The sequence below is a fragment of the Pholis gunnellus genome (assembly GCF_910591455.1).
Source record: "Pholis gunnellus genome assembly, chromosome: 6".
Classification (NCBI taxonomy): domain Eukaryota; kingdom Metazoa; phylum Chordata; class Actinopteri; order Perciformes; family Pholidae; genus Pholis; species Pholis gunnellus.
Genome location: NC_136532.1, coordinates 26,712,420 through 26,733,651, shown reverse-complemented (window position 1 = coordinate 26,733,651; position 21,232 = coordinate 26,712,420). Strand labels below are relative to the sequence as shown.

Here is a 21,232-nt window from a genome sequence, read left to right as displayed (position 1 = left end):
AAGTCTCTGATTTCTTAAAGTATTTTCTAGTCAGAATGTGTTCAAGCTTCCCTCTTTTGGTTTCTGTTCCCACCATGTCTGGTGATGGCCATTTTGGTCTCTCACACACACACACGCACACGCGCGCACACACACGCGCGCACACACACACACACACACCCTAGGAAAAGACTCGACGAGTTAAAGTGCTCTGAAACATCTTCCATCTTTGTAAAAAAAAATAAGAAACGGATTCCTACACGCCGTCCAGGATCCGTCATCGGCGAAACTAGAACACAACATTTCACAGAGAGGAGGCTGTTTGAGAGCACAGTCAACGAACCCGACACATTTAATTCAACACATTTGCACAGAACCATATTGATTGTCTTAATCACGTCTAAATCTCGCTGCTAAATCTCTTTGAACAAACTCTGGTTTAAAGGCTCTCGGCTATACTCACTGTTTCTATCCAGGAAACAAGAAGGGAAAAAGAAATACAACCCACACCCCCACCCAAAAAAACACTGTGCCGCCGTCTCACACAGGATTCACCAATAAATATCTCACTATAAACGTCTACGGAACATATATTACTTTGTTTGAACTCCGCTGACGTGCTCGGGGTCGTCTTTGTCTTCTAGCTGTACGGATGGTGAGGAGAGGGATGCAGCTTGCTACACATGCGGCGGTGGGTTTGGTTCATGTGTGTGTGTACGTACGTTGGCGAGGGGGGGCGGAGTCTCCCTGAGTCTCTGATTAGGGACAGTGATTGGGAAGCAACACACACACACACACACACATTTAAAAACACGCACGCACAGGTCGGCGAGGCCTCCGAACGACGTTGATTGGCGAGAGAGGGAGGAGCTTCCTGGTCCAGACGAGCAGGTCCTTCAGATCAGTCAATACATTAAGGAGCATGTGCAAACACACACACACACACACACACACACACACACACACACCTTTCTGCCGATGGACTACCATAGATGAGTGTTGGGTTTTTTTGTGGCGAGTCTTTACGATGGAAATGTTCCCACAATAAAATGTGTTTAATCCTTTGCATATTTACACAATATGCATGCACATGGCTTGTCTCTTTACATCAGTGTGTGTGTCTGCATTCCTACTCTCTCTCTCACACACACACACACACACACACACACACACACAGCTCCCCTCCTCAGCATACATTCGAGCGTAGTAGTGCATGCGTGCAAACGGTGGAGTACGGTGGTGGTGGTGGTCAGATGCTGTTCTCCAGCTGGCTGTGGTGGTTGGCCGTGTGCGGCGAGTTCTGCTCGTTGAGGAGGAGGAGCGTCGTCTCGTCCGGTCCGTTCTCCGTCGGGATGGAGTCGGCTCCCGCGTCCGTGACGGCGGCGTCGGCGGCGGGCGGAGCGGCTTGATCCAGGCAGAGCGCGTTGTGGCCGCTCTCCGGGGACTGAGGCGTGCTGTCCAGACGGGACGTCATCAGGCCGTGCTGGTACTGGGACCGCGTGATCTGAAGGAAAAATTAAATAATACCACAAAACTTGTTACGCCAGTACGCACCGACGATTTGTAGATCAATAAACATCAAGACATTTAGGTTAAAACTGTATTTAGATGATAGAACTTAAATGTGCAGAGTTCCTGGTAAAGTACAGACTTTATCACGACAGTTGCAGGAGGAAAGCAAGGCCGAGACAAGACGGTAAAGAGAACAGAACAACTTTCTATTCTACCAAAAGGTTCAAACGTCTAACCAACCTTGACGAACTGCAGGTCGGTGAGCGCTCGGACGTAGAAGTCGGGCGTGTACTGCTGCTGCGCCGGGACGCCGCCGCTGTTGAGCTGGCTGTTGCTGCCGCTGACGGAGAGCGAGTCCGTCCGGTCGGCGCCGCTCAGAGACGACGTGCGGTTCAACTCGCTGTGGTGGGACGGCGTACGAAACTCTGCACGCACACACACACACACACACACACACGCAGAAAAATAAAAGGTTATTGACAGCTTCAGAGGGACAGAATTGTGGGATAGAGCATATGTGAGGTCGTCCCGCATAAATGCATAAAGAATACGGTCGATCGCTACAGAAAGCCGCGGCGTGAGCTTCATTCTACCGCTTCAAAGCCATTCGCGGTATTAAAGGCTCTATGAAGCAGATCAATGGAGGACCTCGAGAGAACAGGATGCAGCGGAAGTTCAAATGCAGGTTAATGTGAATGACGTGAATGACTAATCAGTGACACACACACACACACACACACACACACACACACACACACACACACACACACACACACACACACACACACACACACGCACACACACGCACACACACAAGGTTGAATGAAAACAAAATAACATCTGAGGGAACGAGCTTAAAGAAACAAACTCATGACCAGCTGTGCTGTACGTACCTTTGTGTTTGTTTCACTATCAGCGAGCCGGTGCCTCATTCACACTAAAGCCATGTGACACAAGGACGTCTTTACACGAAGCAAACACTACGATTTATACTTCCACTGAGTGCTGGGCAGTCCAGTTTAAGTGTTTATTAATGTGTTTATAAACGGACATAACTCCATAAACCCATAAGTGGAGGCTGGCCTCGTGCTTATTTCTCTGTGCTCTTCTATGTTTTCTTTAATAACGTCGACCTGTGTGACGGCTCGTGTTAATTAATGTGCATCGTCCCTTCTTATATGAAATAAACATTCAACTTTAAAACATTATATACGATGTAAAACAAGCAGAACTTGCTCTCATTTAAGAAGCAACAGCACAGGTCAGCATGAACATGCCTCTGACTAATAACCAAGCATCCAAACAGCTGCTGCCTCATTTAACGGATGAATTCAGGAATTGTTTCGGCTTTTACAAACTGAAAACTTAAAAATAAAAGAGCCAAATATGAAGATAAATTCTAATTTTTTTGTGGATGCGTTTAAAGAGAAAATACTGAACTTAATTACAGTTTAAACTTCAGTCAAATCAGAACAGGTGTCTCCACTTCCAGAAGTCCTTCACTGCACGACTCTCAGTCACAATCATTAACGGTTAACACCTGATGACTGAGAAGACTTCCTTTAGTTAGCTGCTTATTTTCCACCTCTGCTCCACGTGTGTCATCCAGACAGTTCAGCTTTTTTATTTTGACATGCTTGTTTCACCCAAACACACACACACACACACACACACACACACACACACACACGCACACACACATGCTCTTTACCCGCTGCTGTGTGTTATTACCGGTGGATGTGAGTCTTCCAGCAGGGGACCTCAGTGAGTCATAGGACACGGTTTTACCTGGACACGTCAACGGGGTTAGCTTTCAATGAATTACGCTAGCTCGTTAATCATGGACGTCTACGGCTGATGTTCTAGTTTAGAGGTTAGAGTTCACTTAGTCACGACTGTTGTTTATTATTATTATTATTATTATTATTATTATTGGTCAGTCTTGAGATCACAGTCGGAATACTTTTCTTCATTCACGTCTACAACTTAAGACGTAAAACACACTCAAAGTAGCCGCTACAGCTACGATCAGCGCTCACGTGACGCGGTCACAGAGTTGTGTTTACGCCGTGTAAACTTTAATAAGATTAATGGTCCAGACTACATCTAAATGTTTGTGCAATTTGCCGTTTACGTCACTCTGGAGGCAGAAAGTTTAGAGCTGTTTACTTTGTGAAAAAGCAGGATTTAAAGGTTTTCTCAGCTCGAGTCACATTACTCATCACGAACACAATGAGATACACGAGAACAACATATTTCAGCTTTTAAATACACTATTTTACGTTTAAGAACGAATACACCAAATCATCTTCTGTATTTTGTCTTGTTAATCACCTTTCTGTCTTAAAGCTTGTAGAAAAGAGGCCGACTGGATCTTCAAGACGTCAGTGAAGGTTTGAAAACTTAACGAGTTAGTGTTTTCTATAAAAATCAAAGTGGACCCAATTCCAAACAGCACTCCCACATTAACCCACATCTTATAATGAAGACGTTTTCATTCATAATTACAAGACTAGAGGAGGGGGGGGGGGAGTGCATTAGGAACTGGGTGTTTGTGATTTAAGTACAGGAAATGTTTATTTGTTGTTTTCTGAAAGACTACGATCTATTCCAGCAATTAATGCTTTGAATACTAGGACAGCAGTAACCAAACCATAGCTCCACGTTCTCTCCTTCATCCTTTGTATTAACAGTCATATTACACCTGAATCCTGATTAACAGCAGACGGCTGAACCCCTCGAGGGGCTTCAGGTCCCCTCATGGTGTCTCATGGTGTCTCATGGTGTCTCATGGTGTCTCATGGTGTCTCATGACGTCCCATCCTTTTCTCCGTTTGATCTCAGAGGAGCCACGTGATCATTTCCTGTCCCCCGAACTGTGCCGACGATTTGTCGGATGAGCTCTTTGATCGACTTTCTCACTGAAACGGCTGCGTCACCGTTAGAACCTGTGCAGCTCAAATGTGTACACGAGGGCGATATTTTACAGTTGCAAAAATAAACTTTGTGAGTTCTCTCTGCTGCCGGACAAAGTTAACCAATTACAAAGTCAACTCATCGCTGTACTTTCTGCAGACAAACCTCTTCCTGACAAACGGAAACATGAACGCTGAGCTGCACCTGTCTGCTCCTCACTGCTCACCTGCTCTGCATAATTCATGCAAATAAAGCTCAAACAAAGAGCTTATTTGCCTAAAAGCGTCTGTCGTCTTGGCCCTCTTTGCTGTGTGTAAAGGGTGAATGCACGGTGAATCACAGCGGGAAGAACACTGCCGTTACTCTGCATCTACCTTTGGACATGCTGCGCCGAACACCGGTGACGTCACAGCAGGTGTTTTATCACTGATCAGGGAGAATGAAGAAGAACAACACGGAGCCGTTTCAACCCATAATGACCTCCGCCCTCTGTGATCCGGCCTTTATTTACCCCTTTGACCCAAAAATGTCAAAGCCACACCTGGTGAATCAAGAGCCAGGCATGCCCCCCCCCCCCCCCCCCCCCCGTCCTTGGTGTTAAAATGGACCCAGACATGCCGGAGTTTACCTGGCAACCGAGAAAACAGAGAAAACCTCTTAAAGGGGAGGTGGCGAGGACGAGGTGCGGCCACTGAGAGGAGAAAAGGAAAGGAGGGAGGGAGGGAGGGAGGAGGTGATCGATGGCACAGAGGGAGGGGGGGAGGGGGGAGGGGTGAAGGGGGGAGAGTGAGTGAGACAGTGGGAGACAGAAGGACAGATCTGCTTCACATGCAAAAACCATGCACGGAGTAAAATCTCCAACAGGAAGATCACAGAACAGATAACAGCGGACGGTTCCATCGATCAGGAGTTTGATGAAATGGGTGAATGAGGCGGACGCTGGTGAGAAGGAAGGAAGGAAGGAAGGAAGGAAGGGAGGGAGGGAGGGAAGGAGGAAGGTTGGAAAATAATAAAATGCCGCTTCACAGATCTCGCTCTTCACCTGAAGCGCCTGAAGGAGCGAGCCGTCGAGGGCTGAGATGAAAACGAGAATAGAAAGAAAGGAAAGACGACAGCTGTGTCTTTGTGTTGAACTGTTACCAAAACAATACTTTCTCTGAATACCTTACGTTGAGCACAAAAAACTGTTTTGCCAATAAGAAAAAAACATGATTATTTGTCAAAAGACACCGAAAGCAAACGGTTGTACAAGTCTAAAAAAAGTATGATTCAAATCAGTAAATATCGATGTAAATATAAAGACAAAGAGGATTCAGTGCTTCTGGTACTTGACAGGTTTAAATACTTAATACACAGCTGCGCCATGAAAGTATCGTGTTCCTTTTGTTCAGCGTTGGCACGAGATGGACAAAATAATTCATACGCTAGTGTGTCCGTCGGGGCGTCACGAGGACACAATACTCAGGACAGAATCAACTGTTCAAAGAGAAGCAGACGAACACAAACCAGAGGAAACACAGATTAAACTGACTTCTGTATTTTAAGAAAGTGTGTGAAAGAGACAGAAAGAGATGAGAGGAGGGAATGAGTTCAAAGGTCATCAAACATAATAAATAAAGAAGAAAAATCCATTTCAAACACTTGATGCTCATCTTCCTGAATAACACTAGAAAAGCTTTTGATTTCATAGTAAGAATCTCTCCTGATGCGACTTTTTAAATTCTATGAATATTGAGCTGGTTGAGTGAGGTGTGTGTCTGTGTCTGTGCGTTAAATCTGATGTAATCAAAGTGTGTTTTAAACTTGGTGGATCAGATGCACCATGATGTCAAAGAAAGATGTCCGACAAAAATTCATCTGAGCCAAACTCGACCCACCTGGTCCTCAAAAGTGTGAATTACATGTGCGGTCATTTAGAGTTAAGTTAATGAATTGTTGCCGTTTGTCTTGAATTTTCATTGTTTTACTCTTATTGTCTGTAAAATGTGCTGCTATTTCGTCCAGATTATCCACATTTTATCACAGTAGATGAAAAACATAATGTTTTGCAGGGTATATACTATGATATGTTCTTTCATCATTATCCATTCCCCAGAATAAACAAGATTACAAATGTTCCTAAAATAAGAAATAAATCTGGTTCAAATGTTTTAGTCTTTGTAATTCAACGAAGTGAACATTCAGGACAACAGCACAGGCTGCTGTACTCTATTAATCCACTAGGTGGCAGTAAAGCTATTTACACCACAGACATTACACTGAAAATACTCATTTAAACGTGTAGATTAATTAACCGTGCAAATTCACAGGAGAGGAGACGAGAGGAGAGGAGGGAGAGGAGAGGAGAAAAGAGGAGGGGAGAGGAGGGGAGGGGGAGGAGAGGAGAAGAGAGGAGAGGAGAGGAGAGGAGAGGAGAGGAGGGACGAGGGTTTAGGACTCACCCAGTGTGGGAACGCTGATGGCCATGACACCATAGAAGGAGAACGGTCCGGTCTCAAACTTCATGTTCTCGTTGCCGGCCTCGACCTCCACTCGTCCCTGAGAACAAACAAAACCACAGACACAAACATGAACGTTGTGACGACGTCATAAAGGAACTATCAGAGGGGTTTACTCATCTTTTCTGACTCCTAATAGAGAAGATAGTTAGTAGTTGTGTCAATGATGCTATGGACAGACGAACAGCAGCCTCTCTCTGAAAACAAAAGGCCACTGAAACATCACGTGACACCAGAAGATTCCACTTAAAGTCATGTGATTTACATCTTCAGGCGGTTTATTTTATAAGCTCTTTAAGGGTCCAGAAATCATGTAATCACATCGTATCCTCACACCAATCACAACAGAAGAATGATTTTCCTCCATTAATCTGCTGATTAATGGTCGTTTTACCATCAGTAAGAAGTCTGTAAAATGTCAGAACATATGAAAAACATGTTGTTCTTTCTTAGACTCCAATGACACATATTCACATGTCGTATAGTAACAGTTCAAAACCCCAAAATATTCCGTTCCTGAGCATCAAATCCTGACATTTGAGAATTGACACTGCGGCGTGACCCTGGTTTTCAGTTGGTATGACGCGACACAGTTTGTCCTCTAGAGGGCGGTACAACCCCGGGTCAAAGCAGGGAGGCGTACAGTGTTTATTAGTGATTGTTCCCTGGAGAGGCTCGCCGCCGTTTGTGGGAGGAAACATGTTGACTTTGGCCTCGATGAGACAACATCAGACACTCGGGAGTCCCACATTTTAAAAAAACAATAAAGAGATGTGACGGTCGGAGGGATGACGTGATGCAGATGAGGAGGCGGAGCTGCCAGAGGTTCTTTTGGTTGAATCAAAGAGCGGAGGGATGGAGAAGTCAGAGAGTCAGAGAGGGAGGCGAGAGGACAGGAAGGGGGTGAAGGAGGCCTCTGTGTTAGTACAGTGAGTCGGCCTGAATCGGCCTGCTGGAATGTGTGAACTGCAGCAACAACACGGCACAGTTAATCCACGCGGTCGTCCCTCCTTCCCTCCGTCTCTCCATCACCCCCACACTAACACACACACACACATCACTCACACACACACACACACACACACACACACACACACACACACACACACACACACACACAGGGAGTGGGCTGATGAGAGCAGAACAGGTGGTGAAATAAAAGAGAGACCGGAAGACAAAAGGACAAACAAGACGGTGCACGGAGCTCCCTGTTTTAGGAAAGTCAGTTTAAGATCTTTTTATGAAGCTTGATCCTTGAGCAACATTACTTTTAAATTCAGGATTTTAAGGTTTTGAAATATATGCAAATATGTGTGGATGGACTGCAGGGACGTAACGTTAAAATAATGCAGAATGTGTCCAGCGCAGCCATAAAAATCACAAGTTAGGTACATTTTTCATTCATATATCGTCCAACAAGCAGACAGAACACATGCACGGTGATGTCTACATTTAAAGGGTTTTCCAGTGAAGTTAAAGGTAGAAATTAAGAATTTATGAGGCACACAAGGTTGTATTTGTTCACACGAGGCACCTTTGAGTTCTGTGTACACCTCGTGGAATGAACCGGGTAGGGCCGAGAGATTTACAAACATAAACGATCCGATATAAGCATCCCCTCGTGCTATTTTAGGGTGCGTGCCAGTTTAGAAACCTGGCTTGGATATTAGATGGGAGGTGGGGGGGAGAGAAGGGGGAGGTGGGGGGGAGAGAAGGGGGAGGCGGGGGGTGTATCTGTCACTGAAGTTACAAAGTAGGCTGCTCCCATCACAGACGCTGTGCTGAATTAAGCTCACATCTCCCCGCCGGCTCTGCAGCGAGCGCTTCACAGCCGACGCCGATCAGAACGTCGCTCCGACCTACGGCAACACCGACGACTGCAGGTTTAAAAAGCACAAGTCGACCGTTTCATTCTGCTCAACGTGACAAATGATCTAATTCATGAGAGAAGCTGGAACCAATAAATGTTTGATGTCGCTGCCGAATAAATGACTGATAATCACGTAGCACTGCCCCTAAAATGAGACGTGCGTGAATTATATTTTCAGTTCATTCATCAGACAACTTTTACTAATTATTATATATTTAAAAAAAAAAAAAAAAAAAAAAAAAAAAATATATATATATATATATATATATATATATATATATATATATATATATATATATATATATATATATATATATATATATATATATATATAAATAAATATTTATATATTAAAAAAAAATATATATATATATATATAAACACATAAATAAATATATATAAATACATAAATATATATAAATAAATATATATAAATACATAAATAAATATAATTAAATATATATAATTAAATAAATATATAAATACATAAAATATAAACAAATAAATATATATAAATAAATATATATAAATAAATATATATATATAAATACATAAATAAATATAAATACAAATAAATAAATATAAATAAATAAATATTGCTGTGTCCAGTGGAGCATCATAAAGAGTAAAAGTTGTCATGAATGAACTGAAGTTTCATTTGAGGGACAGTGTGTAGGACGTGGTGGAATCTAATGGCGGTTGCCAATCGAACACCCCGCCGCTCACTTTCCGAGACCGCGGTGACTCGAGCCGCCTCGCTCGGAGGCCATCCTCACCATAAAGACTCGACTCTATAGCAGCAGCAGCGGCAGTCAGACGGCGGCTCACGTCACCACCGTTTTCACAAGCGTGTCCTGAGAACTACGGTGGCCTTCAGGTGACGTAAAAATGTGTCTCTCTAAAGCCGGTGTTCGGTTTGTCCACTCTGGGCTACTGTAGAAACACGGCGGTGCAACACGGCGGACTCTGTGAAGAGGACTTCCTCCGCATGTAGGCGTGAAGGGATGATTCTGAGCTAACGGAAACACAACGACTCTTAGTTCCAGGTGATTATACACCAATGAAAGCATCGATGATAAGATCATATTCCATCTCTCCCAGTAAACGCTACACACCGGCCCTTTAAGGAGCAAAACCACCGCACACAAAGAGACGTGTGTGAGAGGCTTCAGATGTTTTGGAGGTTGGTGTGTGTGTGTGTGTGTGTGTGTGTGTGTGTGTGTGTGTGTGTGTGTGTGTGTGGTGTCCAGGTTTAAAAACGTGCATTGTCAAACCTTCAGGGCGTATTCTTAGTCCACACTCTGGCTCTCTACCCACAATCCTACTGTCAACGTGTGCAGAGATTCTCATTTCTTATCTTCATATTGTAAAAAGCTAAACTCCCTGAGCACGAATGCCTTTGCTGCAACGCAGCGGTACAAATTCATCCAGTTACACACATTAACACCTGCTCAGAGCAACCACAGGTCAAATGCCTTGCTCAAGGACAACCTGCAGCTGAAAGAGGAGACGGCATTCACAGCAAACCTCCTCCGGCTTTTCTACCTTAATGGAAAGGCAAAGACAGGAACTAAAGAAAGTTCAAGTGTGTGCGGTTCACAGCAGACTTCTTCATTCGACACTTAACGCAAAAGTTAAAACCTCCTCGTCGCCAGCTTCCTGCAGATTTGGAAATCACCTCTCAACACAGGGTCAACCCTGCGCGTGTGTGAGAGCGTCGGCCGTGGGTCAAATACTTAACCTGCAACGCGTGCACACACACTCCAAAAAAAAAACTACACTCGTGCACGCCTCACGAGCAGCCAGAAGGCCGACGACTGCTGGTGTTGAATTTACAAAAGGGAGGCACGGGGGAGGGAGGAGAGAGAGAATAGAAACAGGGGGGAGGCGGAGGACAGCAGTGAGGAGGTGGAGAACCCGTTTTCCCAGACAAACTGACAGAGCAGCTCGCCAGCACTTGGAAAAATACACTGCAGCGACCAAAAAAAACAAACAAAAGGGCCGCTGTATTACAGAGAAGCAACCCTGGTCACAGGCTTTTAGCATCTTTGTGTCAGAATTTGAATTCACGGCCTTTTGAAGTCTCGGTCGACGACGTAAAACTAAAACCCGCTCCTTAAATTAAAGCTGCAGCCTCGAGGACAAGTCAACTTCTTACTAAAGAGCGATGGGGTCACGAACACAGGATCATCTCCCAAAGTTTGAAGTGGGCGTGGCTAAAAGGCGACATCATTCACTGCTGAGCACCAATCAGAGCAATATTATATAAAAAGAACACGAGGACAGTTGTGAGACTCATTTTGTTCATGACGAGGCAGATGTTTTAATAAAGGATGCTTGTTTTCTCCTTAACATCAACTTTGACTGTTGCTTATTCAGTGTTTATAGAATGAAGCACAAGGTATCTAGAATACTTTACATTTGATGAAGTGGAGGAGGACAAGAAGGCACAGGAAGGAGTTCAGTGTCACACAATGATCTACACACCTTTCACAGAATACTACAGGCAACAGATTGACACGAGGAAGCAACCTTTATTGACCCTGAACCGCTGACCTAGACTCATGGTCGTAGCTTTAAAGTTCAACACGAGTGTGAGACTCTGGTTGTGTGTTTTTTTGCTCAAACATGTGCAGAGACCTGGTGGGTCTTGGGTCAAAGTTCAAGTAGCGTTGTGACTCACAGAACAACGTGAGCTGAAGTCTCAAACAGTCAAACCGACACACATCGGGGGTGCTGACGTCTACACCGTCGTACTCCACGGAGGAGTTTTTCTATTTCACTGATGTCCCTGAAGTCATGTTGAGGCCTGATGGGAACCAGTGAACGTCTTACAGGAGGGTTCTAAGTGTTGACATGAGGCCTGGAAGTCAGAAAAGTGAACTTTTTATAACAAATGTCGTCTTATTTTCTATAGATGTTGTCATTGTTAGGATAACATTGTTATAAACACAGTGGCAAATATTTGTTAAAACAGGATCTTGAAAGTACAGTCAGTCACAGTTTTGAAGTCGGGCCTTGAAGACAGTTAATGAGAGAGTGAAGTTTGTAAAAGTATTGAGAGGCAGACGACGTTTCTAAACAAGGAAGCATCGACCAGGAAAGAAACTGGGACTCTAACAGACGCTGAGTATTGGAACGGGGCCGCCCCGTGTGTTACAAGTGACTGAATACAGTTCAGAGGCAGAACTAGGTGATGTGAAGTCATACTGCTCATTGTGTGTGTGTGTGTGTGTGTGTGTGTGTGTGTGTGTGTGTGTGTGTGTGTGTGTGTGTGTGTGTGTGTGTGTGTGTGTGTGTGTGTGTGTGTGTAGGAGTGTGTGTGTGTGTGGAGGTGTGACGAGTTCCTCCAGAGGTCTGAGGAGTTATTAACAAGTCTGTTAATAACTTATAACAAACCAGTAGGGAAACCACACACACCTCCAGACAGAGAGTGTGTGTGTGTGTGTGTGAGAGAGATTGTGTGTGTGTGCGTGGTTGTGTGTGAACCAGAGGCCTCAGCGTTTAGTGGTTGGTGAACATGTGTTTGTCACAAAATGTACCGCTGACTTCAGTTAATGGTTGGTATCAAACTGAACAATTTGTGCAAAGAGGTCATGTATGCTGACACACACACACACACACACACACACACACACACACACACACACACACACACACACACACACACACACACACGGAATATTTCTTATCCTCAAAGGACTGACTTTTTTCCAGCTCTTGTCCACAACAGGAAGAGTTGCTCACAAATATGTTGTGACATAATTATCCTGGAATGCGACAACAGAGTTTCAAACATCGACCACAAACAGAACATTAATAATCAGCGATCACGTTGATCATCGATCAGCTGTTTACCTCCAGCTTCTTTCTCAGAAGTCATAACTGTAGACACTTTTGGGTGGTTTCTTTTATCTGCTGGGGGGAGCAGAGCTCAGCGCCCGGCAGCAGCAGCGTCTCCTCCTCCAGGAGCAGAGCTTTGCCTGCTGGAAGCCGACACCGACACCGGGCCGTATTACTGGGCCCGCTGGAGGGAAGGGAGGCGCGGGAGAACCAGAACCAGGACTGACTGTCGCAGACTGTCAAGACCCTGCTGCAGTGGAATGAGAAGTTTTGTCCACAGGGACCGCCAAAATCAACACAAAATCAAAGTTCCTCGTAGTAACTTTAAAACAGAGAATGACTGTCAACCAGGAAACCTACAGCAACATTCAAATAAAGGAAAAATGCCACAAAACTGGAATTGTGAAAGCTTATAAGACACCTGCATAGAAACAAATCGACGTAGCCGGATGGTCAGAACGGCGGCCATTTTTACGTGTTGCCTTTGTGACCGTAGCAGCGGGCTAACTTCTGTATAAACTTAACAGACTAACGTCTATGGAGCTAAATCCAGGTCAAAAGTTTTGTTCATTTGAAAAAAAAAATCTGAACCTGAAAGTTCAAGTTAAATACAGCAATGTATTCAAAATAAAAATAAGTGAATTACATTTTTTTTTTGGGTTGAATATAATTTTGATTCAGTTCTGGAATTATTTTGAATACATTTTTTTTTTTTTTCGTTTTTCACTTTCACATATTTGAGTTCTTATATTTTCAGATTCAAATCTTTTTTTTTTTCCGGTTTCAAATCTTTTTTTCTCGTGATGACACGCCCCTCTCAGTAGATACCACGCCCCCCACGCTAGATCAGGGTCAAAAGTCTGGACTGAAAAAAAAAGATCTGAAAGTGAAAAAAAAGATTGAAACTGAAAAAAAAAAGATTTGAAACCGAAAAATAAACCGAAAATATAAGAACTCAAATATGTGAAAGTGAAAAACGAAAAAAAAAAAAAAATGTATTCAAAATAATTCCAGAACTGAATCAAAATTATATTCAACCCAAAAAAAAAATGTAATTCACTTATTTTTATTTTGAATACATTGCTGCATTTTTCAATGTTCAAGACCACAACTTGAACTTTCAGGTTCAGATTTTTTTTTCAAATGAACAAAACTTTTGACCTGGATTTAGCTCCATACAAGTCCTGGTTTCACTGAGGTGAGGTTTTGCAGTCACGACTAAAACGAGCAGTGGAGTAGCGAGAGTAGAGAGCCGGAGTAAATGAGTAAACTTTAACAACGTAATGCTTCCGTTCGTCACCGAGGTGGGTTGTCACCATAAGAACGAACCACAATCAGCGTTTTTCTTTTGTACTCTGTAAATGAACACAGAGAACATTTTGATGCCCGTTCTCCTGCTGTTCCATCTCTATAGCCTCCGAGCATCCCAAAAGGTTTTTCTCTGGTTCATGACAAAGCAACTACTCATTGACTATACGGGCTGAACTTCATCGCGTCATTCCACCCGGACGTGATCCTCCAAACGACCAAGAAGTTCTCAAACTTCCAGAAGCCGAGAGCACACAACAGCGATTCCAACTGTGGCCGAGCAGACGGACTCCGTCCTGCGAGAGTAACAGAGTATCTTTATAGACGCATGAATCACGCTGGTCGTAAACAAACTGCTGACAGGGAAGATTACTACCAGGAGAACACACAAACACACACACACACACACTATAAAAGGAGTGGAACAAGGACATTGAATTATCTGTAACTGAGGGTTTTAGTTCTCATGACATCAGACATACGTAATGCAAACAAACACGTACACGAAGTAACAGCAACAGCAAACCGTTTGTGTGTCGTGGCAATTGAGGAAAGAAAAAATGGACTTTTCAAATCAATAAACTGTTAAAAAAATCAAATTCAAACGCTCTCTCTGCATCTCCACTAGTCCACCTCGGCCTGTTTCCAAAAAAAAAGGCACTCCTGGAATGTGGGGGTATAATTGTGTTTACAGGACAAATATGAGCAGCACACACACACACACACACACAACCCAAATCTACACACAGGCTGGTCCAAGACTCTTCTGAGAAACTAGAAATGAATAATTTAATGAGACGTCTGCAGTCTATCTGTAATTACCGGGATAAAATATTCATCAGCACGGAATCTAAGTTGAGCATCTATCCAGAAAATCAGGGTTAGGCCTCTTTTAAATGGAGAGCGGTTCTACCTGGAAGCACCTGGATCTCGTGTCTTAAACTTCACCTTGTTTTACCTGAATTAGACATAATCTGAGACACTTGACAGAGATCAAAACATTGTGAGCAAAGACAGGATATCGGTCCACCTACTACTTTTAGAGTTCAACGTAAACCCAGAGGACTTTCTGCAGAGTCACACCGACTATCAGGACCTATTCACAGCTACGTCTCTCCCTCGCTGGCATGCTCACACTAAATGCCAAAATAAAAGGTCTCAGCGGATTATTCCACATGTGGGGTCTCACCACAACATCCCCGACAAACATCCGGCCTCCCACCTCGACAGTCTCACAGAGAACGAGCAACGACGGATTACTGGAGCCGGCTAATGACTGTTTTGGGGGGACGATGACATAACCGCCGTGTGGGAACCGAATGTGTGTGAAAGAGTGAGGTTAAGGACGATGAGGCGTAGTTTCCCCCCAACCTTTGTGGGGCTTAGAGCGAAGGTGAACACAGTACACAGAGCGGATGCAGGAGGCTTCGTGTGGAAGGTGAGCGTGCAGACTGAGGTACAGATGCTCAAGTGGGTTCTGGGTCACGTGAGTAGTTTCCTCCCTCCTTCCATTAACATCTTATATAATGGAGATCAATTAGTGGAGAGCGTCTCCTTTAGGACACAGCTCTCCTCCCATCACTCTCTGTCTGTCTGTCCAAGGTCACATCTCCCCTCTCCCTCATGCCTTTACTCTTTTTAGACTCTCTGTTAAAGTGCTGGCATCTCGTCTTTTACAGACCTGTCGGCCGTCTATTGTTGAGGTCTGATCTGTTACGCTTTCATCTCTCAGGCGCTCCGCTCTCCTTTCGAGAGAAAACATTTTCGAGAGCCTTGTGCTCGGTGCGATTTATATCGTTTTTGGGTGAACTGTTCCTTTAACTATTCCTTACAGCTTCTTTCAGCCATGACAACATATTCAAAACATTATGAAGAAGACTCTCCCTTTCTCTGGCTGCATCACTGATGGATTTTAATGCTTAAGCATGAATCAATGTCCGTCATCTCCACGTCAGTTTCATCATTTTCTAACACAATATCCGACAAAAGCAGTGAATAACAGGATGTTGAGGTGGCACTTTAATTCTTATTCCCTCACATCCTTTATGTGAAGCGCTTTGCTGGATATTCATTTATTCTGGCATGAATGATGATCATAGCGAGAGCGCGCTGGTCGGATTGTTTCTGTGTTTGTGTGATTCTTTTTGAACTTCTTTTGCACTGAGAGGAGAATTAGTTTTTAAAAAGACTCTTTCACAGCGGCTACCAGTTTATTAAAGCGATTCTGTGCGTACGACATGATGGCCGAGGTAACACATTCACCACGGTGGTCTAACAACTGTTGTCACGCAACATGTGTCAAACTTGCAATTCTCTCTAGTGTCCACCAGGGGGCGACTCCTCTGGTTGTATAGAAGTCTATGAGAAAATGACTCTACTTCTCTCTTGATTTATTACCTCAGTAAACATTGTAAACATGAGTTTATGGTCTCAATCTCTAGTTTCAAGTCTTCTTCAATACAGCATGATGTTCATTTAGTAAATGATGGTCCATTTAGAGTCAAACAGACCATAAAGCAGGGGATGCTTTAGGGGCGGGGCTACACGGTGATTGACAGGCCGCTAGCGCTACAAGAGCCGAACACCCCGTCACTAATCCGTCGTCCAAATAGGGTGACTTTCGCTCTCTGGTTGCAAAAAAAAACAAGATGGCGACGACCAAAATGCTAAACTCAAGGCCTCAAAACCGCAATCCACCAACCGATGGGTGACGTCACGACAACTTCGTCCACTCCTCATATACAGCCTGTGCTCAGGGCTGAAAACAGGAGGCAAAGTAACGACTAGAGCTGCAAGTAACAATCATTTTCATGACAGATGAATCTGCTTGATTGATTTGTTTCTCTAGAACAGAAAGAATAGGCTGAAATGACATCACATCCAGGGTGAAATCAGCTTCTTTCTGTATGTGTCTTCATTGTCAATCACTCACTTAATCCCTTGTAAATCTTTAAGAGCAGTTATGTTAACAAAAGGTTAATATTTGGGGAACCAGATATTGAGCCCGATTGCTCCACAAAGAGTGTGTGAACAAGAGCATCAAGAAGTTTACCACAGAGTCTTCCAGCATGCTCCATAAAGAGCAGAACTACAAACACATTTAAATACACTGCAGTCTAGAGGAGGTGGTTGAGAAGATCTTCGGTGGAATGTGACTTTAACCTCCCACAGCTCGTTGGCACTCCACCAACTCTGACTCTTAAAACCCTCAAAGTTGTCGGCTAATCTCCTTCTAGAGTTGATTGACTTTGGATCAACTGTGACTTCCAAAACGGTTGCTGCTCTCACAGCAACACACAGACTCACACAGAGGGGGGGGTTTACATTTTATTCATCAACTTTTAATTCTGTAAAAACTGCACATTAATGAAACTTGAATTCTTGGTCTGCGCTATCGTTTGAGAATTGACGTATCCAGATAACATTAGAAGGATTTATTTATGCTGGGAGAGAGATTAAGCCTGATACAGAATATTATACAGAGCCTGTTAGTGCATGTGTGTGTGTGTGTGTGTGTGTGTGTGTGTGTGTGTGTGTGTGTGTGTGTGTGTGTGTGTGTGTGTGTGTGTGTGTGTGTGTGGAGGTGTGACGAGCTCCTGCAGAGGTCTGAGGAGTTACCAACAGGTCTGTTAATAACAGGTCTGTTAATAACTCATAACAAACCAGTAGGGGGCCCCGCCTGAAACCACACACACCTCCAGGCAGTGTGTGAATGTGTGCGTAAGGTCAAGTATAATAATACTTTATAATTGCCGGTGATTCACCGACATGTTTTTTTGCATCATATTCTATAAGATCGTGATATATTTGTAGCGTTGCAGTCATGTGACAACCACGCATCTCTTCACGAGCTCAGAAAAAACATCTGTTTTCAGCTTTGTGACGATGCATTTTCCAGCTTATTTTAAATTTTATGAAGGAACACTTCATCCTTCAGTTCAACACGAACACATTCTGGAGATACGTGGTTTTCACTGGACAGAAAGGGGATGAAAAGTTACCTAAAGCAGTCAGATAAATGTACCAAAAGGTACAAAAAGGAAATACTCTAGTAAAATAACAAGTATCTTTAAGTACAGTTAGTTTACAAGTTATAAATGATCTACCGGCTGCGTATTAGTAATACTACGATGAGTGTGTGTGTATGTGCTGGCTAACTAACCACTGCAGCTCTTTTGGCGACCAACGTTATTGTCGCGGAGGCGTAGTGGCCACAGTTTGGTTCTCCTGCAGGTAAAACACTGTTAGCCGAGTCAGCACTGTTGCCTTTGTTCGCACCGTTAGCGCCGTTAGCTGCCGGTTCAGCCGTCGCCATGTTGAGAGCCATGTGGAGGCAACAGATATGCTCTGAATTTCATATTTAGCCCCTTTTAAAAGGCGATGAGGGAGTATTGAGTCTTCCCTTTATGCGATAAACAGTTAACGGCGCTCTTGGAAGATCATTTTATTTTTGTTCAGTGACTCAACTTCAATTTTGAATGTTTTAAAAACACAGACCCCGGCAAACAGCAACAGTTTCGGGAGTCGGGACCCCCCGTTGGGTACGACGCCTACCGCCATCTGTCACAAGCTGCAGCTCAGTATCAAGTTTTAAACTACTACATCATCAACGCCGCTGATGCACTCGGAGAGGGGACGAGTTGACAGGTGGAGAGAAGAAGAGGAGGAAGAGGAGGTGGAGATAAGGGTCAAAGAAAGAAAGAGGAAGAGTCGGTCCCACAATCCAAGCTGGAGCAATGGGAATGTGACCTTTAGAGGGCGGGGTGTGTTTGTCACGGTGAGTCAGAGGGCTGTTAAACGTCTATAACTCGTCTATTATTCCTTGATTTTCAAGATTTGCAAAGATCACACAGCGGTGTGAGCTGAACGCCCGCGCTGAAGCAGCGAGCAGTCACAGGCAGAGAAGTCGCGCTCCGTCACGTACCTGCAGGATGAGAGCGAAGTAGTCGACGGGCTTGCCCCTCTGGTAGACGTAGTGATGGGGCGAGCGCTTGTCGCCGTCGTTGAACTTGATCTCCTGGATCACGTCGTGGTGACGCAGGATTCGCAGCAGCACCTTGTCTGAGATCTGAGACGGGCTGAACAAGCTCACCTCTGCGAGAAGAGAGAGAGGCGAAAAGAGTGTAAATAAAACCCTTTTTTACTGCACTACAACATAAACATTAGAAGAAAGACATTTCTGGAGATGCACCAACATCATTGTCTGTGCCGAGTGCTATTCACCGATCCAAGCGTCTATTGAATGAGTCATTCGTACGAGACAAACAATGAAATACTGTAAACCGGAGAGCCAAGTACATCGGTCCTACAACAGATGATTGTAGCGCAACATGTTTCCAGACATAAACTTTGCTTTGACAACCAGAGTTAATTCAAAGCAAATGGATGTTACATGAAAATCAGCAAAGTACAAAGAAAACTACAAAGAACAGAAACATTGAATTATATCCTGGCTTGCTTAAGAGTGAGAAGAGACGTCTCGGTAACACTTTCTATGACGCATCATAATACTTTATAACGGCTGACATTTGTTTGGGCAAGCATAGTTTGTACTTTGTAAAACATTATCTTTTCATAATGCATTATAATTGCTGCATTGTGATGTGATTGCAAGTTACTGTGAGCGGTCATAATAATAGATAATTAGATCTATGCAACTTGCATATTATACACACTACCGTTCAAAGGTTTGGGGTCACTCAGACAATTTCGTGTCAATTTTCAAGTTTCTTCGCAATGTCTCTCATGGAATAGCTTCATTTCTAAGAACAAGAACAGACGGCGAGTTTCACATGAAAGTTCTCTTTTTCTGGCCATGTTGAGAGTATAATCCAACCCACACATGTGATGCTCCAGATACTCAACTAGCTCAAAGGAAGGCCAGTTTATAGCTTCTCTCACCAGCAGAACTGTTTTCAAGGGTTTTCTAATCATCAGTTAGTCTTCTAAGGCGATTAGAACTCTGGAGTGATAGTTGCTGGAAATGGGCCTCTATACACCGATGTAGATATTTCATTAAAAACCAGACGTTTCCACCTAGAATAGTCATTAACCACATTAACAATGTATAGAGTGTATTTCTGATTAATTTAATGTTATCTTCATTGAAGGAAACAGTGCTTTTCTTTGAGAAATAAGGACATTTCTAAGTGACCCCAAACTTTTGAACGGTAGTGTGTGTATATATATATATATATATATATATATATTCTGAAATGACAGATGAATCCAACAATATTGTTAGACTGGTGACATGTGTTTGGTTTACGTGCATGTCTCAACTGTTGCATGCTGTCGCAATCAGAGCCCAGGCATAACTAGGTGCCTTCGACCCCACCCAGACGGAGAACAAAGACACGGTTCACCCTGCAAACAAAACCCTCTGCGACACACAGCGAGAGGTGAGGCGTGCACGACCAACCAATGTTGAAATCCGTCGTCGAAAAAAAAGGCAAACAAACTCCTTTCATTGTGGTTTACGTATTAAGTGAACGAGTTCACCTGGTTTACAATTCATTAAAAAAACAAAGGACTGAGAGCTTCTGCTGGGATTAAATGTTCCAGGACGGCTCAATGATTTTCAAATCACTTTCACAGCTCGCTCATTTTGATATCTCCCTGGGTTCTTCATGTCTGTTTTTCCAGATAAATATAAATCATACAAATCATACAGACTGACGGGGCTGTTGCAAAACACATATGTGCTTAACCTTATCTAATGAAGCATTAGATTAGCATTAGTTTGCACATAACAGGAATTTGACTTGTAATTGGTGCATAACAGTAAACACAGTGCAACAGTATAAAGATGCCAAAATAAAAATGTAAAGAATGTCCAATAGAACAGGATAAACAGTATGAGAGCAGGTTAGAAGATGTCTGGTATGAAAGTGTTACGTGTCTATTTAAAGTGTACATTATGAAATCAGTGATACTCCAGATAGCACACATCACACATCCACAGAGATCAGACACGATGCAAGAAGAGCTGCTTAAAGATCGTTGACGTGAACAAGAACAACGACGAAATAAAAAGGAACAGAAAACAGGAGAGCAGTAACTTCCTGGACCCAAAAAAGGAAAAAATCCCATTCCTGTGTAATGAGTCAAGACAGAAAAACGAAGCCGTCATCATCCTGAGGAAAAAAATAAAACAGAAACAGCAGACAGTGACGTTATCCCATCACGCAGAGCAATGAGACTCTGCCAAGGCTGCTCCCGCCACAGCGTCTGTGAGAGGAGGAAGAGCTACGTCACGCTAGCAGCTACCGCTAACACGCTCCTGGCAGAGCGCGTCCCCGCTCAC

At 43.7% G+C, this 21,232-nt stretch overlaps 1 protein-coding gene across 2 annotated transcripts in view; it reads right to left on the bottom strand.

Annotated features, from left to right (window-relative positions):
* Positions 1-1,084: 1,084 nt before the first annotated feature.
* Positions 1,085-21,232, bottom strand: part of LOC306697471 (metal transporter CNNM4-like) — a gene marked incomplete at its 5' end in the record, with an annotated part of 34,436 nt that continues 14,288 nt past the window's right edge. The window contains 5 exons of one of the 2 annotated variants that reach the window (XM_079161415.1): positions 1,085-1,483; positions 1,732-1,916; positions 5,036-5,098; positions 6,849-6,945; positions 18,851-19,020. In XM_079161415.1, the coding sequence (XP_079017541.1) occupies positions 1,229-1,483; positions 1,732-1,916; positions 5,036-5,098; positions 6,849-6,945; positions 18,851-19,020 (770 nt within the window). In that variant the 3' untranslated portion in view covers positions 1,085-1,228. The remainder of the gene's footprint in view (positions 1,484-1,731; positions 1,917-5,035; positions 5,099-6,848; positions 6,946-18,850; positions 19,021-21,232) is intronic. The other variant, XM_079161416.1, reaches the window with a different exon arrangement.